Genomic DNA, 27,625 nt, shown 5'->3' with positions numbered 1-27,625 from the left:
TTTTATTCTAACACTTCTGAAAATCCAGATATCAGAGATATTAGATTGACCAAACATACTGACTCATTGTCATCTTTGATTCTACCCAAAAAAAAAAAAAAGGAAGTAGCTACAGGTAGAAAATCCAAATGTTTCCTTCCATGCCAGGGTAATAGTTGAAATGAGTAAAAAGGGGTCCATATTTTCATTTGAAAACTGTCCTCTCATTTATTGACCCAGAAAAATGAGTCACGAGAACCACTCTCCCAACAAGGGAAAAACACCATCTTCCATAGATCAACATTTGTCTAGAACAAGATGTATAAGGCATGATTGAAAAGCTCTGACCAGGAAGGGGAAAGAGATGTAAAAAGAACAGAAGCTAAAGGTGGTTATTCTGCTGACAATTTTGTTTCAGGTATTATCTGAGCCCAGATGTGAGAGATAAAGATGGATGCATTTTATACTACAGGTTTGTGATGCTGTTGATGCAGAAGAGCAATGAGCTTCCTTAGACAGGTCAGACTTCTGCTGTGGAAGAACTGGACACTCAGGAAAAGGCAAAAGGTAAAAGATAAAACCTTAGTCTTCAGGTTTCTGCTTTAGAACATGCAGAGAATAATACAGTGCAGATAGTCAAATGACTAATGCATTTATCAACCTGCTAAACTCGTGCAAACCAGAGAGTGAAATCGGCTGTGCTGTGTCTGTAGGCCTGTCCTCAGAGGCTTAGTCCATTTGTTTACAAGATGCACTTTTACAGAATAAATTTAGAACAGAGGTCATCGTACTGAGTATCTGACAAACAGCATGGCATTCAGTGAAGATAGTTCTGGGTACTGAGGTTTTGGTGCTTGGCTGTAAAGACAGGCACCAAAAAATTGACTTGTGCACCCCACAACTTAGAGCAAGTCTGGCTCCAAATCTTAATGTTGCCACTCGTTCACTTATATTTAGATGTGAATCCAACTGCACAAAGTGAAGCTCAATTTTTATTATTACGTGGTTGAATGATAATAGTAACAGGGTAAGCAGGAATTGCAGAAACATTTTAAATCCTTTCCAATAATACTTTCTCTAGGACAGAGCAACTAATACATATTACGTAAATGCCTTATTTACCTTTGTTCATTTTTTATTTCTTTAAACCAGATTATTTTAGGACTAGTCTACACAGGCACTGCTAAAGCGCTGCCGTGGCTGTGCCGTGGCAGCGCTTTAACGTGGCTTGTGTGGTCATGGCACAGTGCTGGGGGAGAGCCACCTCCATGAGAGGCGTAGCGCCAGGAGCATAGCTTTATAGCGCTGAAACTTGCTGCACTCAGGGGGCGTGTTTTTTCACACCTCGAGTGAGAAAGTTGCAACTCTGTAAATTGCCACTGTAGACAAGTCTTTACAGCCTGGTTCTCTGAGGTGCTGGAAGCTCTCTGTTTCCACTGGCTTCGAGTCAAAAGAAGCTGAGGGAGTTCAGCAGTTCACAGGATCAGGCCTTATATTTCTAACTAAAGATAAGTTACCATATTTCAAGTTCCCAAATAGAGGACACTACCACGAGGAGGGAGAGGGGAAAGTGGAGCTGGAGGTAGGGTGCTGGAGGGAATATTTGGGGGATGCTGGTGGGTTGTGTGTGTCCTAGGGGACTGCCTGAGGGGGTATTTTGGGGGAGAGGGGTGCTGTACTAGGATGTGCGTCCTGGGAGGGGGTATTTGGAGGGTGCTGTAGGAAGTACCTGATGGATGCTGGAGGGGGTACCTGTGGCCTCACACTCAAGTTGGGTGGCAGTGTTGTGCTCCCTGTCATGGTAGCTGGGTGGCTGGCACAGGCCCAGGATGCAATGCCAGCCCGTCAGAGTTTCCTTGCGGGCCTCGCCCCCTCCTTAGGGCAGGGAGCCAGGCTGGGTTCTGAGGCCCCACAACAGGACAGGCAGTCCAGCATAGAGGCGCTTGGTGGTTCTGCTTACCTGGCAGGCTGGCTGGGCCCAGGGCAGGCAGAATGCAGGGGAGGGACCAATCAAGGCATGGAGACTGCTCCTTCTGAGCTGCAATGTTGGGAGCAGAAAAAATCCCAGATATTTCCTCTTATTTCAAAAATCTTCCCAGTTGGAGAACAGAGAATGGGGAAAAAAGGGGTCATGCCCAGGAAAACTTGGACATATGGTAACCCTAACTAAAGACAATATGGCTTAAACAAGAGATATGAACTATGGTAAGTGAGACATTCCTGTGGCTATCACAGAATCATGGGATGGGTTGAAATGGTTCCCTGTGTGTGCCTTTGTCTTTGAGCTCTATAATAAAAACAGACAGTCATCTGCCACCGGATCTTAGTTGAAACTGCTTTAGGCCACCTTTAATGTTGTGTGCAATTTTGCAAACTCAGCTGAGACTTACTGATATGAAATCAGGTTTCACAGAGCATCTTTTACATTCATGCTAACACCAAATATTTTGTGGTTTAAAAAAATTAATAAAAAAGGCAGCACTGGAAATAGCAGCACCTGCAGAAAATACAGCAGCCATTGTGCCCTCTACAATAGCTCCTTCAAACCTTGAAGTCAATGGAGACTAGACTACCTGTGTGCTTAAGGACTGCAGGATCCAATCCATCAATCTGCTTGTCTCCATGTTAAATTTGCTTGTCCCCTCCCCCTCTCCCATTGCTGCTGTCATGGAGTGTGGGGGAGTCAGGGCCTGTACCCCCCCCTCCCTCCACTTCCTGCAATTGACTGTGACTCTCAGCTAGCCAGTAAAACAGAAGGTTTATTAGACAACAGGAACACTGTCCTAATCAAAGCTCGTAGATACAGACAATAGGACCCCCTCAGTCAGGTCCATCTGGGAGGCAGGGAGCTTACATCCAAGCCCAGGGGCTCCCTCAGTTTTCCCAGTCACCTCCCAACTGAAACCCCTCTAGCACTCACCCACCCTTCCCCCAGCTCCTCCTCCAGCCTTTGTCCAGTTTGTTGGAGGGGACGGAGGTTCTGGGGGGGCGGTCAGGTGATAGGGAATGGGGGGGTTGGGTAGGTGTGGGAGTTCCAGGGGTCTTTCGGGGTGGTGGTGGATGGGGTCGGGGCCGTCAGGGGACAGGGAGCAGGGCGAGTTGGGTAGGGGGTGGAGTCCTGGGGGACAGTTAGGGTGGGGGGGTCTCAGGACGGGGTGGTCAGGGAGCAAGGAGTGGGGGGGTTGATGGGTTACAGGTTTTGAAGGGGTCAGTCGGGGGCAGGACGTGGGTTGGGGTCAGATGAGGGGGAGGAGACAGACACGTGGGCCATGTACTTACTGCGCGGTTCCCTACCGGGTCTTTGGCGGTGGGGGGGAGGGTCTTCACTCACTCCAGGTGAAGGACCTGCCTCCGAAATGCTGCTGAAAACCCGGAGCGAGTGAAGCCCTTATCCCGCCGCCATCGAAGTGCCACCGAGGACCCAGTAGGGAACCGGTTATTAGGATTTTGGGAGCTCATCACTGGGCCCAGGTAAGATACTTCAGCCATCCACACCTTGCACTTCTCAGCTTTTATGGTCAGCCCAGCCTCTTGGAGTTGTTCCAGCACCTGTTTAACTTGGGACACATGGTCCTCCTAGGTCTGGCTAAAGATTCAGATGTCAGCAATATAAGCCACAGCAAAACTCTCCATCAGTAGCTGATCCACAAGGCGCTGGAAGGTGGCCAGTGCCCCCTTGAGGCCGAAAGGCAGGTTTAGGAGCTTATAGAGTCCCAGAGGGGTGATAAAGGCCGATTTCAGCCTGGTATCTGCATCCAGTGGCACTTGCCAATAACCCTTTGTAAGATTCGTAGTGGTAAGGTAAAGAGCTCCTCCCAATTTGTCTAGGAGCTCGTCAGGTCAGGGCATGGGGTAGGTATCAGATACAGTGATGGCACTGAGTTTCCGATAGCCCACACAGACCCGGATCAACCCATCCTTTTTGGGGACCTGCACCACAGACAAGGCCCAGGGGCTGGAAGATGGCTGGATCACCCTCAAAGCCAGCATGTCACTGACCTCTCTTTCCAGGTCCTGAGCAGTTTTCCCTGTGACTCGAAAGGGGGAGCATCTTCTAGGAGGATGTGATCCTGTCTCCACCCAGTGGACAGTCAGATTAGTGAGCCCAGGCTGGTTGGAAAACAGCTGTCGGTACAGATGCAGCACCTTTCTGATCTCTGCTTGTTGGGCCAGGGTTAACTGATCAGAGAAGAGAATTGTTTCTGGAGGGAGCCAGCTCCTGTCTCAGAGAATAGATCTACTAAAGGGTCATCTCTCTTTTCTCTCCCATTGTTCACACATGGCCAACACCACATTCGACCTGTCATAATATGGCTTCATCATATTCACATGGTACACTTGGTGGTGGTGCGCCTGGTTAGGTAGCTCCACCACATAGTTTACCTCATTTAGTTGCTTGACAACATTGAAAGGGCCTTGCCAGGTGGCCTGTAGTTTGTTTTTTCTTACGGGGATAAGCACCATCACCCGGTCTCTGGTGGTGTAGGTGCAGGCCTGTGCTGTGCAGTCATATCAGACTTCTGCTTCCTCTGGGCTCTGGCCAGATTCACCTTTGCCAGGCCCATGAGCTCCGCATGTCTTTCTCAGAAGGTCAAGACATACTCCGTCACCGACTCACCATCAGCAGTGGCCTTCCCCTCCCATTCGTCTCTCATCAGGTCCAGGGGCTCCCTTAACCTCCTTCCATATAACAGTTCGAAAGGCAAAAACCCAGTAGACTCCTGGGGCACTTCCCTGTACATGAACAGCAGGTGAGGTAAGTACTTGTCCCAATCCTGTGGGTGCTGGTTCATAAAGGTTTTCAGCATCAGTTTTAGTGTTCCATTGAACCTCTCCACCACCTCATTGGACTGGGGGGTGATATGCTGAGGCCCTGCTGTGTCGGACCCTACATTTCTCCCACAAGCACCGGAGCAGGGCTGACATGAAGTTGGATCCTTGGTCTGTCAAGACTTCCTTGGGGAACCCCACTCTGCTGAAAATGGTCAGCCGTGCATCTGCCATGGTGTCTGCTTCAATGGAAGATAAGGGCACTGCCTTGGGGTAGCAGGTAGCAAAATCTATCACGACCAGAATGTATTTCTTTCCTGACCAGGTCGTCTTGCTGAGAGGCCCCACTATGTCCATAGCCACCTTCTGGAAAGGATCCTCTATGATGGGCAAAGGTCTCAAAGCCGCTGGGGAGGGGGTGGGGACCTGCTCCTTCTCAATGGCTGGGTCTGAAGCTGCCGCCCCCCTGAGCTTTGTCCCTGAGCACTCCTCCCCCACCAGGATAGGGTCCTGTGCTTCCAGTGAGGTACCCTCCCCAAGGTCAGGACGTAGTGCCCCTCACCGGCTCTGGCTACAGGTCATGACCAGGGTGTTCTGGGGGTTGTTTGGCCATCCTCTGGGTCCCCCCCATCAACACCTCAGTGGTGCACTTCCACATCCTTGGGGCCCTCCTTGGACCCCTATTTCAGATATACCCTCGCCATGTGCACTTTGAATGGGGTCCTGCCCACCCCCATCAAGGTCAGATAGGTGTTGGGCACCACCCGATCTGGGGTCACCACCTTGGGCTGGGCCAGCGTCACCTCAGCACCAGTGTCCCATTATCCATTGACCTGTCTCCAATCCACCTCCAGGGGAACAAGGCACTCACTCTGCAGGGACAGCCCTGTGCCCACCCTGTAAACTGAGAACCTTGAGTCCAGAGCATCCAGCCCCCCTGGTCTGGGAAACTCCTCCCTCCTGAGCAGTTAGTAAGTTGCCAGCCCCCCTTGTCTGGGATGCCTGCCCCTCCTCCGGCTGTGTCTCTACCCAGTTAACCCGGTGTGGGTTCGGTCTGCTCAGTCTGTCTTTGAGCCTGGGGCACTGGGTCTGTATGTGGCCTCTCTGGCCACAGTAATAGCAGCCCATGTCCCGTTGGTCCCCTCGAACAGGTCGGTTGGTCCTGAGGCTGAATATTTCTCTTGAGGGCAGTTCTCCATACTTCCCTTTTGGGAGGTCCCAGGGTGACTGACTGACTCTGCATAGTGGCGGGTCTGTTCCTTTGGGACTTCTCCCTGCCATCCCCTGACCGGCTGTTCACAAACTCATCAGCCAGCTGCTCTGCACGTCGTGGCTCCTCTGGCTTTTTGTTCACTAACCATAGCCTCAGGTTGGATAGGCAATGTTCATATAGTTGCTCCAGTACAATCAGGTTAAGCACTTCCTCCTTAGTCTGGGCCCCACCTGCTCACTTGTGGGCATATCTCTGCATTCAGAGGGCCAATTCTAGATATGTGACTTCAGGGGTTTTACGCTGGCTCCAGAATCTTTTCTGGTATGACTTGAGAGTCAACCCATACTCGTGTAGCAGGGCCTTTTTGAACAGTTCATAGTCCCCTGCCTCCACCTCCTTCCATTTTTCTGTACATCCCCATGACTTAGGGGTCCAGTAAGGGGGTGAGAAACCGGAGCCTGTCTGCTGGGTCAACTGATGCACCTCGCAGGCCTTCTTGAAGGCAATCAAGAAGTCATCTATGTCCTCCCCTTCCTTACTCTGGGACAGTATGTACTTATCAAAGCTCCATGCAGTCCTGGGTCCTCCCTCACTCACCGCAGCCAGGGGCTTGCTGGTCTTCAGCCTTGCCAACTCCAGCTCATGCTGTCTTTGCTTCTCTTTCTCCACCAGTTCCTGCTGCCTCAGTTCCAGCTCTTCCCATTTTATCTCCCTCTCCCATTCCAAATGTCTCAGCTCCAGGGATGGGGAGCTCTGCTGGGAGGATCCCCTGCTGGCCGCAGGGGTCACAGTGCCCTTGGTATTTGCTGGGCTCCTCCAAGCCCCTCCCCTAGCCTGGGTGCCCTCGGCAGCCATCTGACCACTCCCAGCTGGGACCGACACTGACGCCTGCCTTGCATCTGTCAGGCCGTTTCCCTCAGACAGGGACTGGCTCCTCAAAGCGATCTTCTTCCTCCAGCTGGGCAATCAGCTGTTCTTTGGTGAGCTGCTCAATGCGCAGCCTGTTCTGCTTGCACAGCTTGACCAGGTCCCTCTTAAGGCGATGGTTATACATCTTTCCATTTGCCACTCACAGGCCTGGGTGCTCTCAGCTCCCCATGGTTTCCAGGAGGAACCTCTAGTGTGCCAACCCTTCTCCAGGTCACCACCTCTCTCCCAGGGTCAAGCCACAGACTCCTCCACCCCTGAGCCTGCTCACCTTAGTCCCCAGTGAGACTCCGTTACTGCAACAGTCCTTTTGCTGGTCACACACTCCCAAGGGCTAAGTGCAGCGCCTCCGCCCTGCTAAAACCGCTCATCTCTGAACCTTCAGCACACCTGGTCCTCGTCATTCACCCTCCCCAGTCACTTACTGCAGGAAGCACTGTCCACAGGGTGCAGTACATCTCACCTCTGCCACCATTTGTTACAGAGTGTGGGGGAGTCAGGGCCCTGCACCCCCAACTTCCTGCGATTCACCGTGACTCTCAGTCAGCTAGTAAAACAGAAGGTTTATTAGACAACAGGAACACTGTCCAAATCAAAGCTCGTAGATACAGACAACAGGACCCCCTCAGGCAGGTCCATCTGGGGAGCAGGGAGCTTACACCCAAGCCCAGGGGCTCCCTCAGTTTTCCCAGTCACCTCCCAACTGAAACCCCCTCCAGCAGTCTCACCCACCCTCCCCGCGGCTCCTCCTCCAGCCTTTGTCCAGTTTCCCGGACAAAAGTGTCACCTGGCCCCAGCCCCCCTCCGGGGCTCAGGTTACATGTTCAGGTATCATCCCTCAAGTGAAGTCACACCCAGATAGCCCCATCACCAATGCAGACAGTCCCAGTAAAACTCCCATACAACATTCCCAGATCAATCCGCCCCACTCCGTACTCCATCACAGCTGCCCAGTACATTGCTCCTGCAATCCGCCTCACCAACAGAACTTGGTGATCTATTCTACGCTGTGTTGCCAACTCTCGTGATTTTATTACAAGTCTCACAATATCAGACATTTTTTCTTAAGGACCCAGCTCTTGGAATTGTATGAATTCCTCTATCTCAGCTTTTAATTTTTTTTTTTAAGTAAATTTCTAGCAGTTGTGGTTGTGGAGAAAATCTTGAAATCATGCACCCTGAAGGCTCAAAAACCCAAAGGCAAATACAAAGAATGCCAATTGCAATTTTCAAAAACAATACATTTTTTAAAGCCAATCTCCTGATATTTTGGGGGTTAACTAGTGATTTTTGAACATTTGGGGTTGGCAGTCCTCTCTACAGTATTAAGACATTTCTAGTTTAAACTAACAATCTGAAGAAGGTACGCATTGGAGATTTCCTTCTGTGTAGCTGGTTCTCACTGTTCTCTGCATAGCTAAGGAAATTGATGCAGGCAGATGCCTGATGTGACTAAAATCCAAGTAATTTCATATTGTATCCTGCATGTGCTGACTTCAGTGCAGATGGTGACTCCACTAAGATGGCTGAGCCTGAGCTCAGCTCTCAGCTGCTCAGACCAACAGCATATTCCATTGATTACAATTTGTTTGTTTTAAAGAAAGCAACTAATTGTGGCAGGAGGTTTTGGTGCTCATTCATTCTGTGCTATAGACTGAGAGCTGAAAGGGCTGCTGCAGTCTGGTTTCTAAGTTTTTGTTTTATTTTAAGAAGTTCTCCTGTCTCTAAAGGTGAATATTTGGAGAACTTAAAAGAAATGGTTATTTTAAAATACTAATTATTTGATAAAAAATGCTTGTTATAAAATATAACTATTGTTAATGCTTGAAATAATAGTTTCATTCAATAAACCTATTTAGATATTTGACCTGTCACTTCAAAATATCTCTGCATTACAAGCTTCAGAAATAAAAAAAAAAAAGTGAGGAGGAGATTTTTGTGCTGTTTTTTCACATGGAAATCTCAGTAATGTTATGTCAGGTCTTTCCTGATTTTGCATGAGAGCTCTGAGGAGTGTTGAGGATTCTTAGCCTTTAAAGCAGGCTGTTGAATCTGTAACAGAAGTTTTTTGACCCCCATGCTTGTGGTATAAATCAAACAACTGAAAGTTTTAAACATCAGTAAAAATCACTTCCTCCAGCCTCTTCCAGCTTTCATGTGCACGGTGACCACAGTAGCCTAAACCTACTATTTCTCTAGTTGTCCATAAGAACATTTCAAGAAAAACAAGGTAGTCAAGACCTGAACTTCTAATGTCAGAAACAAGCAGAAAAGATGTTTTTTTTGGAAAAAATGATCTATTTTTTTTCCACCCATCGGAAGCAACCATATGAGTGTAAACCCAACTTTTCCCCTTTCACTAGAGAAATGTGATCACAGCAGAAAAAGCTTGGGTGATCAGCATCCAAGTTAGCCTGTACCAGGTGTGAGCAGCCACATGGCAGAGCTGTACCCAAGTTACTGTGTCCTCACTGGTGCCAGAGCTGTATTAACCTTTTGTGGGCCCAGCGCCAAACATATTTGTGGGCCCCCATAGGACGCTACAGCAGGAGTGCAGGAACCTCCCCTGCACCCCCGCTGGTCTGTTCCCCAAGGTCCTGTCCTTGTCTTGCCTCTCCCCCCTAAGGCCCTGTGGCTCACTGCTCTCCCTCCTCTCCCTTCCTTGTTGCTGGATCCTCTCCATCTCCCTCCTCTAAGGGATTTAAGCAAAGTGAATCTGAAGTCACTGTATGCTTTGCCTTTGTATGTCCATGTATTTCCTTTCTGACAAACAAGAAAACTTAATCATCACGTGGACCAACTATCCACTTCCAACAAAATGCAGGCATAAACATGCATGAAACGTTTCCCCATAAATGAGCCTAGTTTGGTCCTTCATAATCCCATACAATTTTGACCACTCAGTGCATGGCACTTTCTAAAGCCAGACCTTAATTGCATTTATTATTTAATAATAGTCTTAATCTGATAAATAAGAGTTGTATTTAATTTCCTTGGAGTCCAAAAATCAGACTTCTGGACAGGTGGTAAACTCCTCATCAGTGGTTCTGAAACTTTTTTTTTATGGACCACTTGAAAATTGCTGAGAGTCTTGGCAGACCACTTAATGATCTTTCCAAATGTTTTTGTACCGTTAGCTAACTATTGCAAAGTGCTTTGGATAAAAGGACTATATAAAAAAACCTTAATGATTAACTTTTTTTGTTCTACAAATAAAAGCACACCATTCATATTTTCATACCTGTAGTCTTACCTTTCAAATGCAATGATGTGCCCTCTTTTCTCATCCGCCGCAGAGCCCCAAGCTGGGGCTGGGAAGGAAGGGGTTTATCCCCCAGCACAGCAGCCCCAAGCTGGGGCTGGGAAGGAAGGGGTTTCTCCCCCAGCACAGCAGCCACAGAGCTGAGGCAGGGAAGGATGGCCATCTCCCCCTGACTGCTGCAGCACTGGATCTGGGGAAAGTTGTCTCTTTCTCTGGCTGCTGCAGCCCTGCATGTCCCAAATTCCCCCCACCTCCTCTTCTCACCCCACTGCCCCCTCCCACCTTCCCCTTAATCTCCCCAAGGCCACCAACTCACCTTACATGTGCATCTTCTCCAAGCTCCAGGCACCTAATTAGTGGAGCCACGCCTGTGCGGCTCCACTAATTAGGTGAGTGGCCCTTCATTCTTTTGTGTGCAGCCATCCAGGCATGCACCTTAGAGGGAACTATCCGTGGACCACCTGAATGGAGCTTGCGGACCATTGGTGGTTCGCGTGCCACATTTTGAGATCCTCTGCTCTACATAATAGTAAAATTATAAAACAAAGCTACATATTGTGTATATATACCAGAGCAGGATTAGAATTAAAATCCTTGAGATTTCAATGTCTGCACAGAGGATAAAATGCACAACTTTCAGTAACAAAAATTAAAAAGTCATGTCTAATGCTCTTCTCACTGCATTGAAGAGGGTGGGATTTTTTTTGCCTTCATCTATCATTAATCCTTAATTTCTGTGGGGGAGCCCAGGGATGGGCTGGCAGGGGGCTATGGCTTGGGAGTGAGGGCCACCAGCAGGGCTGGGCGGGGGATCCCAGGGGTGGAATACCAGGGGCTGTGGGTTGGGAGTCAGAGGCACCATCAGGGCTGTGCTATTAGGGGGCTGCCCAGATCAGTTCCTGGAGTGAGGCAGAGTCTGGGGGGCAAGCAAAGTGGGGCAGGGGGGATAGACAGGATCCCCCTTGTCATAAACAGATAGCTAAGGGTTAATGTTTCTTTTACCTGTAAAGGGTTAACAAAGGGAACCAAACACCTGACCAGAGGACCAATCAGGAAACCAGATTTTTCGAAGTGAGAGAGGGAACTTCTGGGTGTTTTGTCTTGTTCTGCCTGTTTGTTTTCTCTCGGCTATGAGGGAAGATTTTTTTTCTATCTCCAAGCTTCCTTCTACCCTTCTGTTCCAAGTTGTGAGTACAAAAGGAAAAGTAATAGGTTTATATTGTATTTTGTATTTACATGTGTGGAGTTGCTGGAATGTTCAAATTGGATATCTTTTGAATCAGACTGTTTATTCATATTTCTTATAAGCAATAGCCCTGTATTGTCATCTGATACAGAGTTTATATTTATGTCTTTTCTTTCTTTCTTTTATATAAAGCTTTCTTTTAAAACTTGTTGGATTTTCTTTTCCTAGTTAAGGCAAGGGGATAGGAATCTCTGTGCCAGGATTACTGTCTCTCTCAGAGAAAGAGTGGGAGGGGGGAAGGTAAAATCGTCCTCTCTGTTTGTGTTTCAAGGGATTGAAGCAGGGAAATCTCCTAGTATCCCCAGGGCGGGAAATCTGGGAGGAGGTAAAGAGCAGGAAGGGAAGTGGTTATTTCCTTTGTTGGAGGCTCAAGGCATCTGAGTCTTGGGGGTCCCCAGGGAAAGGTTTGGGGGACCAGAGAGTTTATCAGGTATTCAGAATCCTGATTGGTGGCAGCGAGATAAGATCCAAGCTGGTAATTAAGCTTGGAGGTTTCATGCTAGCTTCTCAGTTTATGAACGCTAAGGTTCAGATCTGAGTAGGAAGCTACGACACCCCTGTCATAAACAGATAGCTAAGGGTTAATGTTTCTTTTACCTGTAAAGGGTTAACAAAGGGAACCAAACACCTGACGCAGAGACCAATCAGAAAACCAGATTTTTAAAACAGGGAGGGAATTGTGGGGGTGGTTTTCCTTTGCCCTTTTGTTCTGTCTTTTGTCTGGTCTCAGCTATGAGAGGGATCTTTTTCTATCTTCAAGCTTCTAAACTTCTGTTTCCCAGTTGTAAGTACAAAGGTAGCAAAACAATAGGCTTTATATGTTTTGTTTTGTGTTTACATGTGTGGAGTTTGCTGGAATGTTTAAATTGGATTTCTTTTTGAATAAGGCTGTTTATTCATATTTTCCTTTAAGTAATTTACCCTGTATTTGTCAATCTGATACAGAGACTAGGTTTATTGTTTTTTCTTCTTTTATATAAAGCTTTCTTTTAAGACTTGTTTGAGTTTTCTCTCTCTGCGTAGGCTAAGGAACGAAAGGGAGGAAATTCTCTTTCTGTTAGATCTACGGAGGGTAATCTCTGCAGCACCAGGAATTGGTGGGAGGGGAGAGAGATAGAATCTTTTCTGTTTCCTTGTATTTGGGGTTTGTCTCTTTGTGGAATAGAGAGACATGCTTCTTGGTATTGTGATGTAAAGATATTGCATCAGTACTCTCAGGTTAGCCCAGAGAGGAAAGTCTGGGTGGGAGAGAGAGGGGGAAGGGAAGTGGGTTATTTCCCTTTGTTGTGAGACTCAGAGTCTCTGAGTCTTGGGGTCCCTCCAGGGAAGGTTTTGGGGAGACCAGAGGGAGCCAAAACCCTGGAATTTTTGGCTGGTGGCAGCGAGATCAGATCCAAGCTGGTAATAAGCTTGGGAGAGTTTCATACAAGCACCCAGATTTTGGACGCTAAGGTCCAGATTTGGGAAAGAAGCTTATGATACCCCCCCAGGGCAACGTGGAGCCAGCACCTACCTTTGCCAGAGCCAGGTCCTGGGAAGCCAGTTCTTTCTCTCTCTCTCGACTGAGGATACTCCTGCAACCTGACTTTTACTGTCTAGTCAGCAGTGCTGACCCAACACTGCCAGGTCCTCTTTTTGACTGGACTTTCTGATTGAAAACCAGACACTCAGCAACAGAGGTGCTCCAGTGGGGGCCTGGAGGCCATGGCCCCACCCCTTTTAAAGGTGGAATGGCTAAGCCTTAAGGGCGAGCAGCGGGGAGGGGCTAAGGGGTGGAGAGGAGCGAGTGGGCAGGGGGAGGGGACGGAGAGGAGCAGGAGATGGGGAGAAAGAGGTGAGGAGGGGCCAGGAGGCGGAGAGGAGCAAGCGGCCAGTGTGGGGGAGGAACCAGAGGGTAGAGAGAAGTAAGCAGAGGCTGGGGAAGGGGGCAGAGAGGACAGAGTGGTGGGTGAGGGGGAGGAGAGGAGGGGCCAGGGAGCGGAGAGAAGCGAGCAGCCGGTGGGCATGGGGGGAAAAGAGGAGCCAACTGTTGGTGGGGGGAGAGGGACTGGAGGCGGAGAGAAGCAAGCGAGGGTGATGGGGCAGAGAGGAGTGAGCGGTGGATGGGGCCTCAGGGTGGAGCACAAATAGAGCAGGAGGGCAGGGCCACAGACCAGGTGCTGGGCCCCTTTCTGAGTGTGGTCCTGGTGCAATGGCAAACCCGATACTGAGTAGTGGTGCACTCCCCTGTGTGAGGCACTAGAACTTCTGAGGGCGTTTAGCCCCTGGCTCTGTATGGTGCAGTAAGATGAGCCACTCAGATTCTTTCCCAGTGAGTTGTGGGAGAATCTTTCCTTCTGAGCACACACAGGGAATTGTGGGAAGGCATTAGAGTATTGTCAGCGCTCAAGTGACATTTTAGCTAGGTTATCAAGTTGAGTGAAAGCAGCATGTGGTTTTAGCCTAGTGCATAAGAGGAGCCAGTAGCCTGGGTTGAGACTGAGATTCTTGTATGTAAACAGGAGGAGATTAGAGGCAACAACATCCAAGTAAGAACCCTGGAGAACTCTGTGCTGAAGACATACCCTAGGAGTCTGTTTGATTTTTCTTCCACTAAAATCACTGATGATAGGCCCTGTGTAGTCATTCTAACAAATGAACTGAAGTGGATGTTACTTTTTAGGGAAAATCCAGGCCTTGGGGCTGGATGAGCTGCTGGGAGGGGCAGAGAGGCATCATCCCCAACTGCACAGCTACTCCTTACTCCAGGCCAGAGAGGTGGGAAACCAGGAGGATTTGCATGGTGGCAGGTTTCCCAGTCCCTTGGTCTAGCAGTGCTCCTCGCCCCACCCCCGTCTGGCTTTTAGAAACACTAAACTGTGTTTTTTTTACTCAAGATTAAATGTGTTAAATAGGAAATGCTTGCTTGGCAAAAAATTCTCAGTCCTTCAGCCATAAACCTAGGAGGAGCTTAATTAAAGCTAATAGACAAAGTTACAATGGAAAAGACAGGGAAGCGCCAAACTACTCCAAAACTCCAAAAACTCTGTTTTTAATTATACTGTGGAATTTCTTTCTGCTAGATCCCCTGTCACCATTTAGCCTGAAGAGGGCCACGGGCATGTGATGCATTCTGCAGATTGCTGTACATATCTGGGGAGAATTTCCTATGTGCAAACTAACTACTTGGGATTTGGGAAGAGTCTGTTGTGGCTGTTACAGGAAATGTAAGGCAAGGTGGATAGGCACAGAATAACACAGCAAGCCCTCCCAGCCCAAATACAGCTCAGACAACAATAACAATAAAGGGCCAGAGAAGTGGGGGATGTGTGGTAGTTGCTATATGCTATAGCTATCATAGAAAGATATCAAAAGGAAAAAAATTAATAGTTTTAACTAGTCAGACAAGCATCTGAAGGGAAAATATATTCTGTGGGGGTACAACTGCTAACTCAACAGGAGTTGGTTGCAGGTGTGCTCCATGAACCTTGTCCTTTTTCATCCCTATAATTTCTTGAGGGCCACAGAAGCTGTTAATCCCATTTCACAAGAAGCTCAGGGACGGTTGCTATTCTTTCTCTTCTCCAACCTCCCCCACCCAGCCCAGCAATCCTGCGTCACTGTCTGACTAGCTGCTGTTCTCAATAACTGTCTAGAATTATTATGTTTTGCTATTGTTTTAGTCACCTATTCTTAGCTGTTTAGCACCTGCTGCCTCCTCTTTTTTTCACTTCAGCTCTTTAATCAGCCTTGGTTTTTAAACATTCTTCCAGTGGAGGGAGAGGAGCACTGAGTTCATGGTGATGTTCAGTAAAGCTCTGTTTCTTTGGTAAATTACTGGATTAATGATGTCACATTTCTTTTGTATACACTTTTTCTTCCCCCCAGCTTCGTTTTCTGGTGGAGCTTGCATGGCCTTTGTCTTTATTTCTTGCCCTTGTCTGGCTGAGGAAGGCTAACCCAGTCTATCGCCAACATGAATGTAAGAATATATATTATAAAAGTAAAACATAATAATAATTAATAACTTGTATTGCAATAATGTCTAGATGCTCCAATTAGGACTCAAGGCCCAGTTGTGCTAAGTGTTGTACACATAAAAAGATGGCTCTACCCTAAGTAGTTTATAGTTTTAGTAATTTTTAGGCATATAATGTCCCTGAATTAAAGTAACAAAACAAAAAATCCTATGTTAACAATTTATGGGCCATTTCCCTGCTTATAAAGTCAGCAGTCATACCAATATTATCCTAATAGTAGATACTAGGGGTTGTCTATTATGACGGTTCTGAGTGCTGCTCATTTCTCTGCCATTGATGGCACCCTGCTCTGCTGATAACCCCTCCTCTCATTTCCAAATGTAATTGCTTGGCTCTGTGCACATATTGGTCTAAATACTGGTCTAACTTACCCTCTGGGATATCGGTAGGGTTGCAAGGTTATAGATCTAGCCAAAATTAGGCCTGTTGTTGGAAATCCTTCCAAGAAATTTTCCAGAAGTTTCCAGATCACAGGTCCTGGTTTTCATGGGGGATATCAATCACCCTGACATGTGCTGGGAGGGGAGAGAAATACAGCAGTACACAGACAATCCAGGAAGTTTTTGCAACTTCCTGGTCCAAGTGCTGGAGGAACCAACTAGGGGCCATGCTCATCTTGACCTGCTGCTCACAAACAGGGAAGAATTGATAGGGGAAGTAGAAGTGGGTGGCAACCTGGGCAGCAGTGACCATGAGATGGTCGAGTTCAGGATCCTGACAAAAGGAAGAAAGGAGAGCAGCAGAATACAGACCCTGGGCTTCAGAAAAGCAGACTTTGACTCCTTCAGGGAACTGATGGGCAGGATCCTCGGGGAGAATAATATGAGGGGGAAAGGAGTCCAGGATTGCAGGCTGTATTCTAAAGAAGCCTTATTGAGGGCGCAGGAACAAACTATCCCGATGTGCAGACAGAATAGCAAATATGGCAAGCAACCAGCTTGGCTTAACAGAGAAATCTTTGGTAAGCTTAAACACAAAAAAGAAGCTTACAAGAAATGGAAACTTGGACAGATGACTAGGGAAGAGTTTAAAAATATTGCTCTAGTATTCAGGGGTGTAATCAGGAGGGCCAACGCACAATTAGAGTTGCGGCTAGCCAGGGATGTGAAGGATACCAAGAAGGGTTTCTACAGGTATGTTTGCAACAAGAAGGTGGTCAGGGAGAGTGTGGGACCCTTACTGAATGGGGAAGGCAACCTAGTGACAGATGATGTGGAAAAAGCTGAATTCTTTTTTTGTCTTGGTCCTCACAGAGCAAGTCAGCTCCCAGACTACTGCACTGGGCAGCACAGTATGGGGAAGAGGTGAGCAGCCCTCTGTGGTGAAAGAGCAGGTTAAGAACTATTTAGAAAAGCTAGACATGCATACTAGTCCATGGGGCCAGATATAATGCATCCAAGGGTGCTGAGGGAGTTGCCTGATGTGATTGCTGAGCCATTGGCCATTATCTTTGAAAACTCATGGCACTTAGGGGAGGTGCTGGACAATTGGAAAAAGGCAAATATAGTGCCCATCTTTTAAAAAGGGAAGGAGGCGAATCCGGGGAACTACAGACTGATCAGCCTCACCTCAGTTCCTGGAAAAATCCTGCAGCAGGTGCTGAAGGAATTCATTTTGAAGAACTTGAAGGACAGGAAGGTGATCAGGAACAATCAACATGGATTCACCAAGGGCAAGTCATGCCTGACCAACCTGATTGCTTTCTATGATGAGATAACTGGCTCCGTGGATATGGGGAAAGCAGTGGACGTGTTATATCTTGACTTTAGCAAAGCTTTTGATACGGTCTCCCACAGTATTCTTGCCAGCAAGTTAAAGAAGTATGGAATGGATGAATGGACTATAAGGTGGATAGAAAGCTGGCTAGATCATTGGGCTCAATGGGTAGTAAGCAATGGCTTGATGTCTAGTTGGCAGCTGGCCCTGGGCCAGTTTTGTTCAACATCTTCATTAATGATCTGGATGATGGGATAGATTGCACCCTCCGCAAGTTCGCAGATGACACTAAGCTGGGGAGAGAGGTAGATACGCTGCAGGGTAGGGATAAGGTCAAGAGTGACCTAGTCAAACTGGAGGATTGAGCTAAAAGAAATCTGAGGTTCAACAAGGACAAGTGCAGAGTCCTGCACTTAGGATGGAAGAATCTCATGCACTGCTACGGGCTGGGGACCGACTGACTTAAGTGGCAGTTCTGCAGAAAAGGACCTGGGGATTACAGTGGATGAGAAGCTGGTTATGAGTCAACAGTGTGCCTTTGTTGCCAAGAAGGCTAATGGCATATTGGGCTGCATTAGTAGGAGCATTGCCAAAAGTTCAAGGGAAGTGATTATTCCCCTCTAGTGGCACTGGTGAGGCCACATCTATAGTATTGCATCCAGCTTTGGCCCCCGCCATCCCCCCCCAAAAGGATGTTTTGAATAAATTGTAGCGAGTCCAGCGCTGGGCAACAAAAATGATTAGGGGGCTGGGGCACATGACATATGAGGAGAGGCTGAGGAAACTGGGCTGCAGAACAGAAGAATGAGGGGGGGATTTGATAGCAGCCTTCCACTACCTGAAGAGGGGGTTCCAAAGAGGATGGAGCTAGTCTGTTGTCAGTGGTGGCAGATGACAAAACAAAAAGCAATAGTCTCAAGTTGCAGTGAGGGTGGTCTAGGCTGGATATTAGGAAAAACTGTTTCACTAGGAGGATGATGAAGCACTGGAATAGGTTACGTAGGTAGGTAATGGAATCTTCTTCTGTAGAGATTTTTAAGGCCCAGCTTGACAAAGCCATGGCTGAGATGATTTAGTTGTGGTTGGTCCTGCTTTGAGCAGGGTGTTGGACTAAATGACCTCCTGAGGTCTCTTCCAATCCTAATTTTTCTATGATTCAATTAAATTAATGAGTTGATTTTGAAGTTCTGGGATTACTCCCCACTTATTCTCACATTTATGAATATTAATATGACATGGTCCTTAACATATTCATTTTAGTAAACATGGAGGGTGGGATTTTCAAAATGCTCATCATTGACCTAACTCTGCTTCCTTTGAAATAAATGGGAGTTCTACTACTGACGTCAGTTGGAGCAGACTTAGACCAATTCTGAGTGGTTTTGAAAATAATACACAGAACATATGTCTTTTTATTTGACAAAGACAAAAACCTGAACATTTTTTCCTGGCTAACAAAGTAACCATAACATTCCTCTTGCAAAAAGAAAACCTGTGACGCTTCTAATGTTCATTCAAGCTGCCTTAGGAATGAAACCCAACAATTAATATTTTGTCTTCTCTTCTCTGTTTCATATACACAGGCCATTTTCCAAATAAGGCTATGCCCTCTGCAGGAATGCTGCCATGGTTACAGGGCATCTTCTGTAACATGAACAATCCTTGTTTCCGAAGCCCCACCCATGGAGAATCTCCTGGCATTGTGTCTAACTACAACAATTCCATGTAAGCAAAGAGGAACCTCCTGCATTCATGGAAAAGAGATGTGTGTGCTATGTTGGGGCTGCATTAATATACTGAGGTCCTGGAGAAATGCCTAGCAGCCTGTCTCTAGTGCATATCACACATGTGACAGATCTTGGTGAGCAGTCATGAAATAATGTCAGCCACAAAGTCCACCCTCAATGGAGTGGGTACATGATAAAGGATATTTTATAGAATTATTCTGCAGTGTGAATTCAAATCCAACCCTTGGCAGAAAGTTGAGCATCCAGGAGGACTGGATGGTTCAGGATGGAGATAATGGAATATATAGCTTTTCAGCTGTAGCATCTAGATCTAGCCCTGGTCAATAAAAAACAAAAGGTTGCATCTGATGGCTGTTCTATGGTCTGTGTGAAATGAGTTTGGTGGTGTCCTTCCAATTGCCAGTGAACAGGTGTCCATGTCACAAAAACCACCTCTTCAGTTGCCTATTATAGTAGAAGTCTAAGAACAAAGGCTCAGGATTTAAGAGTATGGAACCTGAATTGTCTTTTCCCACCATTTGAGATACTTCCTCTAAATCAGGGCTGAGGCAAACTGGCAATGTGAGAAAGCTTGCATTGACTCCGCCCATGTGGTACCTGTCTTGGGAACATATAAAAAACTTCCCTCAGTCTGGCAACTCTCAAACACTAAATTCACTAATGGGGAGATGGGCAAAATTCTGATCTTTTGCTCAGAATCATCTTTGCCAGTGCTTCAGTGTATTGTGTATTATAGCTGACTCATGCAAGTCATGGAGTTTAGCAGGGCAAGGACCTCTAGAGTAAAATGAGGAGAATTGCAAAATCTGTTAAAACACGCAGAAAAGAATGGCCACATGCCCACTTGTAGGGGTCGGTTTTATCTTTTGAGCAGTGATACTCAGACTTCCAAAGTTCAAGAGCCTAATTAGCAATCAGCATTGCCTAAAAGAGACACATTAGTGTGAATTCATTGTTTCATTTACTATAGTACTCTATATTCATATTTAAACAGTATAATGGGAAATATTTAGTTTCGTTTATTCTCACAGCAAAATGACTGACCAAGTATTATTATTTTATCAACTACAGTTGGTTAATACGATAGTAAAAGCATCCTGGTTGCTTAATAACTTAGAGTGGCTAATAATTAAATCAGTGTTTTAATACGTGTGCTGCAAAGAGCCACAGAAAGACACATTAAAGAGCCACTTGTGGTTCATGAGCCTCAACCTGAGTTTTATTGCTTTAGAGACTCCAAAGCAGAAGCATTCATGAGCTAACAACATCAAGGCCATCAAAGGTGCAGCCAGCTGAAACTGGCCTACTTTGGTTTTCCCTTTTCATTCCACTTTCTTTTTTTATCTGATTTAACATTTTAAACGTTAAATCAAACGGAGTAGCCTATGAGCTGTGCATTTGTTTTCTGTATAATGCACCTTTACTTTTCTAGGTAGTCTCTTTTTCCAGCTGCAAATTTGTGAAGAAAATCAGACTCAACACATCAGAAGAGGCAAACACATTGTGCTCTCTGAGAGACTTGACTTTACTTCCTTCTTGTTTTCCTGTTTCCTATAATCTTAAAATAAGTTATTTAGGTTGAAAGTATCACTCTTTGTATGGAAAAATATAACACTCTTAAAGAAATGCAGTGTTTCAACACCGATGTGTGTCCAAGTTCTATCTCATGCCCACTGCATAGGGAGTGGTCATCTGTGACAGCTCAATACCTAGATGTGCTCTGTTTCTCACTGCAACTTTTTAGAATTTATTTGTACCTGTCGCACAAATACAGAGTCTGATTCTTCCACCCTTACTTGTATTGTACTACTGTACCTTACTCTACGGGGTGGGAGGGCTACACCGTGAGTAAAATACTGCTCAGCATGAGTAATCGTGACCAAATTGGGCTCAAAGTAATTTTCATTTTCAAATTGGGCATGTAGGTTGCTGCTGTTTAGTGCATGAGAAGACAGGCTCAGCAGAAGGTTTGGGGAAAATAATTCAGAGGTTTCCTCAGAAGGATTGAGATAACACTCCCTTTCCACAGGCAATAGAGATGTACAGGATGTTTTTCCTTACCAAAAGACAATATACTGAACTACCTTTTCAAGTTCCCAAATATAATTCCACATTTCCACATTCCACAATTTCAAAATTGCTGTTTAGTGGAAACTTTGATTCTCTTACAATAGCTCAAATAGTCTCTCTGTAATATCCATTAGAGTGATGCTGCTGTTATGAATCCATGGAGATTGACATGTCTTTAGCCTGACAACATTAAAGCCATTCCAAAGGGTTCAAGTACAGAAACAGGCTTTAACCAAAATCCCAAATCTTAACATGCTCAAACTTTGGGGAAGTTTGGATCCTAATCCAGATCTGAACATTACCCCCTACATCTAGTGGACAGTATGACCAGATTAACCTGTGTGTGAAGAGCCTCATTTTCTTTGTTTCCATGTTTCCCATAACATGTAAGGTTTGTCTTACCTGTCCTGTGTCATTAGTCTTTACTAATGACTCATTGATTCTTCTTTCAGCTTAGCAAGAGTGTATCAAGATGCTCAAGAGCTCCTACTCCAAGCACCTGAAATCCATGACCTGGGCAGAGTCTGGGAGGAATTGCGCATTATGATCCAGTTTATGGAAACAATGAGGACTAATCCTGAAAGAATTACAGGCAATTTGTTTCATTATATTCTTTAGACTGTAGTACATTCCTGCCCAAGACCTGGGTAATCCTCACCTCTGCAGACAATGTCAGGAGTGACAATACAATTCACACTTGGCTGTGGTAAACGTACATTTAAACATCCTGTATTTGAATGGCCTTAGAAATGATTGATTTAAATTCTAAAAGGACACTCCCAAAATTAGTGGGACAAAAATGAATTGGTCCTGAGAGTGACAGTGGCCTATCTTAGCTACAAATCCTTCACCTCAGGAGGAGATATATATATTGCTAAAATCTAATATTGTGACTCAGCAAATATTTGTTAATAAGACAATATATACAGTGACTCCAATAAACCATATGATACAGGTGTTCTAGGATGTGTGTGCATATACTATATGGATGCCATGAGGGGACTAAACTCATCGTGAAGAGCTTGGGGCACCTCAAAATACCCCAAAATGTAGGTTTTTTAAGAACACAAATATATTCTGAGCTGCATTTTGGAAGCAAGCTGCAAAAACTGATCCCAAACAATCAGACCTGTGGGAGTAAGGGAAAGCACAAAATGCCAGAACTTTGAAGTTCAGAGTTCCAGGGCCGCATTCCAAGTTTTTAAAGCTTTTCAACTTTCTTTGCAATCCCAGGTCTGCATTCAATGTTCCTTTACAGGGCATGTCAACTCTATTTAAGTCAGAAAATAAACAAGTGTGTTCCAGCTGCCAGGCATCCTGTGTAGCCCAATATTAGTGCTGCTTCAGAATCCCAGTTTAAAGTCTACAGCCTGATTTATTTTAAAATAAAAGTTACATTCTGCTTGTTCATAAAGAAACCAACAAAACTAATGTTGGTGATAAAGGCCTGGTCTACTCTACGAGTTTAAATCGATTTAAACAGCATTAAATTGATTTAACGCTGTACCAGTCCACACTACAACGCTCTTTATATCGATATAAAGGGCTCTTTAAATCGATTTCTGTACTCCTCCCCGACGAGAGGAGTAGCGCTAAATTCGATATTAACATATCGGATTACAGTTAGTGTGGACGGAAATCGACGTTATTGGCCTCCGGGCGGTATCCCACAGTGCACCACTGACCGCTCTGGACAGCAATCTGAACTCGGATGCAGCGGGCAGGTAAACAGGAAAAGCCCCGCGAACTTTTGAATTACATTTCCTGTTTGCCCAGCGTGGAGCTCTGATCAGCACGGGTGGCGATGCAGTCTCAAATCCAAAAAGAGCTCCAGCATGGACCGTACGGGAGATACTAGATCTGATCGCTGTATGGGGAGACAAATCTGTTGTATCAGAGCTCCGTTACAGAACACGAAATGCCAAAGCGTTTGAAAAAAAATCTCCAGGATACACAGCGCTGCGTGACAAGCGTAACGGGAAGCCAGAGACTCAAATGGACGCTCATGGATGGAGGGGGTACTGAGGACTCCAGCTATCCCACAGTCCACAGCAGTCTCTGAAAAGTATTTGCATTCTTGGCTGAGCTCCCAATGTCTGTAGGTTCAAACACAGTGTCTGGCGTGGTTCAGGGAATAGCTCCTCAGTTCCCCCACCACCACCACCATGTGAAAGAAAAGGGAAAGAAATCATTTCTTGACTTCTTTCAATGTCACCCTATGTGTACTGAATGCTGCTGGTAGACGCGATGCTGCAGCAGTGAAGAGCAGTATCCGCTCCTCTCCCCCTCCCCGGTGGTAGACGGTACAATATGACTGATATCCGTCGTCGCCATCAGCCCGTGAGTGCTCCTGGCTGGCCTCAGGTGAGGCTGGCCGGGGGCGCCTGGGTAAAAATGGGAATGACTCCCAGTTACTCCCAGTAGATGGTACAGAACGGCTGGTAACTGTCTTCATCATAGCAACTGGGGGCTGAGCTTCATCAGCCCCCTCCCTTTCCTGTGTAAAGAAAAGATTCTGTACTGCCTGGACTGTCATAGCCCCGGGAGGCTGCCTCCCCCTCATTTTATCTCACTAACAAGTCTCTGTTTCTTATTCCTGTATTCTTTATAACTTCATGACACAAATGGGGGGGGACACTGCCACGGTAGCCCAGGAAGGTTGGGGGAGGAGGGAAGCAACGGGTGGGGTTGTTGCAGGGGCACCCCCTGTGAATACTGACACGGAGCAGCTGTGCTCTGATACACTGGTCCTCTAATACACTTGCCCCTTATTCTAGGCAGGACTGACTCTATTTTTAGAAACCATAAGGGAGGGATTGACTCAGTCCCAAGTGAGTCAATCCCAATTTTGCTTTTGCGTTGCGCCCCCGGCCGATTTCAGCCAGGGGCACTCATGATAGCAGCGGACAGTACAGAGGGGGAGAGATAACCGTCATCTCATTGCCAGTTTTCTCCGGCAGTAGACGGTACAGAACGACAGGTAACCATCTCTGCTATCTTGCAAAAGCAAGTGAATGCTGCTGTGTAGCGCTGGAGTATCGCCTCTCTCTCCGCGGCATCCAGTACACATACGGTGCCGGAAAAAAAAAAAGCTGAACGGGCTCCATGGTTGCCGTGCTATGGCGTCTGCCAGGGCAATCCAGGGAAAAACGGCGCGAAAGGATTGTCAGCTGTTCTTTTCCCGGAGGAAGGAATGACTGACGACATTTACCCAGAACCACCCGCGACAATGATTCAACCCAGAATTCCAAGGGGCGGGGGAGACTGTGGGAACTATGGGATAGCTACGGAATAGCTACCCACAATGCAATGCTCAAGAAATCGAAGCTAGCCTCGGACCATGAATGCACACCGCCAAATTACTGTGCCTAGTGTGGCTGCGTGAAATCGAATTTATAATATCTGTTTTATAAAACCGGTTTAATGGAATTCGGAATTATCCCGTAGTGTAGATGTACCCAAAGAAACAGGATGAGAAGTGCTACTGGCTCTGTCTGTGTGTGTCTGTGTGTGTAAGTATATTACATATATAAACTGTGTTAAGAGAACATTAAGGGGGAAAAGTCAAGCACTCAAAAATTAGGAAATGCCACAATTAAGGTTGTGTTTCTCTGTGAGCCTGATCCCTCCTCCACAGATGAGGCACAAACAGTGGGGAGTACAAAAGCACAGGATACAGTCTCCCTGATCTCAGTTCCTGACCTTGGTGCCACAGCAGTCCTAAGTTTCCTGCAGGAGCAATTGCAGGAAAGGTCTTTCTCAGCCCCTGGACTCCTGTGCATGTTCAGTGCTGACGGAATCTTTGGAATATTTACCTGCCAGACCCTAACAAGTCTCTACTGAGAGATTCAGAAGCTCATAATTTGGCCAAATTTAGCAGATTTTCCCAGGGGTGGCAAAAGATGACACATGCTGACACCAGTGCAACCTCCCTTCCTCCTCAGGCTCCCCAGCCACATTTCAAGAGCCTGCTGCAGAGAATGGAGGACTAGAGTTTCTCAATTAAACAATTACAAGAATTGTTTTTAATATGAGCAAAATACCCATTTCCCCCTAGCTTCATTCTGAGAAAGAGCTGAACTGTTTTTGCTGAAATTTTCCAAAACAATTCAGTGTGAGGTAGGCATCTAGCATGGAAAATTTCACCCCAAACACTAGTCTGGTGAAGTTAAAAGCAACTGAAAACAGGGTCTTATAATGGGAAGTGTATAGCAAACTTAAGTATGGGTGGCACTATCTGCACTATCCTGATACACACTAGAAGATATAATAGTAATGGTGCAGAACATATGGGCCAAATTCTGAGATCTTTACTGAGTTTTTAGTTGGACAGTTCTCATGCAAAATTCCCATTGACATCAGCAAGAGTTTTAACTGAAAAAAACTGAGCAAGAGCTTTCAGGGTTTGGCTCATAAGTAACCTTATCAGGAGTTAAGGTGTTTTGGACCCATTACTGTAAATTATATATATTATCATAAAGATGGAAGGAATGGAATTTTGTGGCCTTTCGTGTGTGTGCGTTGTTTTTTGAGTGGGATTTGTTTAATAGTAAAGACTATAAAGCTTTAATGCTGTTCCTTGAGACTTGACCCTTGAAAAGAGTAATGAAGTTTTGCTTGTGAAAGGTTTTAAAAGGGCCATTTTTACAAAATATAAAATCAGGCTGATTGCGCATGTTGCTGTTGACAGTGAATGCCAAGCGAGTGTAAATGACACCAATTGTCAAAGGTTGTTTGTAAAACACCCAGCAGGAAGGGGAGGGGGAGACTGGGACATCACAACATCATAGTAACTGAATATGTAAAGCAAAACATTACTTCAAAAGAAAAGGCCAAGATTTCCAAATGTGACCAGTGATTTTGGGTGCCTCATTTTTCAGTTGCTTATCTTGAGGTGCTTTTAAAAGCAGTGCTCAATTATGGGGGAGGCCCCCTTACTGCTTTTAGGAGCTATCTCACTTCTGTCTCATTCAAAGTGCAAGGGAGTGCGGGGGGAGGGAGACGTAAGGTTGGTGTGTCTGGGTGTGTGTTTTAAAATGCTTATCTTCATTAAGCACCCCCTACTTTTTTCCCCATAATTCAAGCACTGTTTAGGAGATCTGATTTTCAGGCGGTGGGTACTCTATATTTTCTGAAGACAAGGCCCTATTAAGGTGTCTGATGAAGGACCTCAAAGTCACTAGTAACTATTGAAAACTTTGGCCAACGCATACCGTTTCTAGGGGTCTAAGCAGGGGATTCTTTAATTCACCTTGTCCAGCTTCTCAGTGTTCTTTACATTGCTTCCCTCTGCATTCAGGAAGAGGGTTAAGAATCCGAGACATCTTGAAAGAAGAGGAGACTCTGACGTCCTTTCTGCTGAATGATGCTGGCCTCTCAGACTCAGTGGTTTTCCAGCTGATTAATTCTCAAGTGCGCCCTGAACAGGTGGGTTGATATAGGCTATGTCTACACTTATAGCAGCAGGTAGAGAACGTACACTGCAAATGCCCCCAGCGTCGGTATAAATAGCAGTGTAGAGGATGAGGCACTGCTTAGGTGAGAAGAGTAAAGGCATGCCAGAACCTTAGAGTCTGTACCCTCTATGGCTCTCTACATGCCTAAGCAGCATCTCCCCTGTCCCGGAGCCTTTCGCTGCCATGCATGTAGCTATACAACACTGTGGGTGCAGCCTGCCTTTCACTGTGGTATGTAGCTATATGTACCCTACCCAGTGTAGACAAGGCCTTTTGGTATAACAGCAGCCATCTGCTACTACAAGGCAGTTATCTGTGTGGTATGGAATCTTTGTACATTCAGGAATAAAAAGCAGCCCCGCTGGAGGCACCGGATGGGTGAAAGCACCTCTTCCCCCTTCATTAGTTTTTCCAGAATCCAGACTTATTTTGGTCTTAAAAAATACCTGGGAGATGGACTGAACCAAGATACTATGGTTTGCTGCCTGTGTTACTCCAAAGCAGCTGAGTTTAATATCTGGTAGCTACACTGCCTAGCAATGATCTGTCCCTATGATCAAAGACTTGGCTCAGGAACATCATGCAGCTGTACCCCATTTTAACTCAAAAATGTAGTGAACAGCAAGAGAGAACTTGCTGGGTAGAAACGTTTAACTTCGCTGCCCCGATGTCAGCTGGGTCATGCAGAGGCTTTATGGCTCTGTGTCATGGAGAGAGGTGGGAGCAGTGAAAAGCAGACCAGCTGTCCTGCATCCTTAATGAATAATAGCTCTCAGAAAATTCACAGTGAAAATTGCAAGTCAGATCATTCCTGAGGTAGCCACTCAGAGGATTTTATCTGACTAAGTCCAGGATGTCTTTGGCCTTCTATGTGTTGGTGGCTGGGGAGCTTTGAGAGGAATGTTGTGCTGATGAATGACCATTGCTGAATCAGACCTCTGGGATTATTGCTCTCCATGCTGTGTGAGAGGGGGTGAGGGGGGAATAATTCAGGCTGAATGACACACAATTCTTTTTCATTGTCACATAAAGCACAAATGCTGGAAATGTGTGGGCCTGCTTGTGGCCAGCAGGAGAGAAGATTAATGAACTTGCATTCACTTCTTCTCAGACTTTGCAGGTTCTAGTTCCTGTGACTGGTTGCCAGATTACTCATCCACTACAGGTCTGACTAGAGCTACGGGAAGCTCCCTCACCCAGCGAGCCCCCAAGCCAGATC

The 27,625-nt window shown here is 46.2% G+C and overlaps 1 protein-coding gene across 1 annotated transcript in view; it reads left to right on the top strand.

The window, feature by feature from the left end:
• The first annotated feature begins 445 nt into the window (after positions 1-445).
• ABCA4 (ATP binding cassette subfamily A member 4) overlaps positions 446-27,625 on the top strand; it is a 116,028-nt gene continuing 88,848 nt past the window's right edge. The window contains exons 1-5 of the mRNA XM_075067798.1: positions 446-546; positions 15,265-15,358; positions 18,716-18,857; positions 21,403-21,542; positions 26,250-26,377. Coding sequence (XP_074923899.1) covers positions 481-546; positions 15,265-15,358; positions 18,716-18,857; positions 21,403-21,542; positions 26,250-26,377 — 570 coding nt within the window. The 5' untranslated portion in view covers positions 446-480. The remainder of the gene's footprint in view (positions 547-15,264; positions 15,359-18,715; positions 18,858-21,402; positions 21,543-26,249; positions 26,378-27,625) is intronic.

This window comes from Chelonoidis abingdonii, chromosome 7, assembly GCF_003597395.2.
Source record: "Chelonoidis abingdonii isolate Lonesome George chromosome 7, CheloAbing_2.0, whole genome shotgun sequence".
Lineage (NCBI taxonomy): Eukaryota > Metazoa > Chordata > Testudines > Testudinidae > Chelonoidis > Chelonoidis abingdonii.
This window is presented reverse-complemented; position numbering and strand designations above follow the sequence as displayed.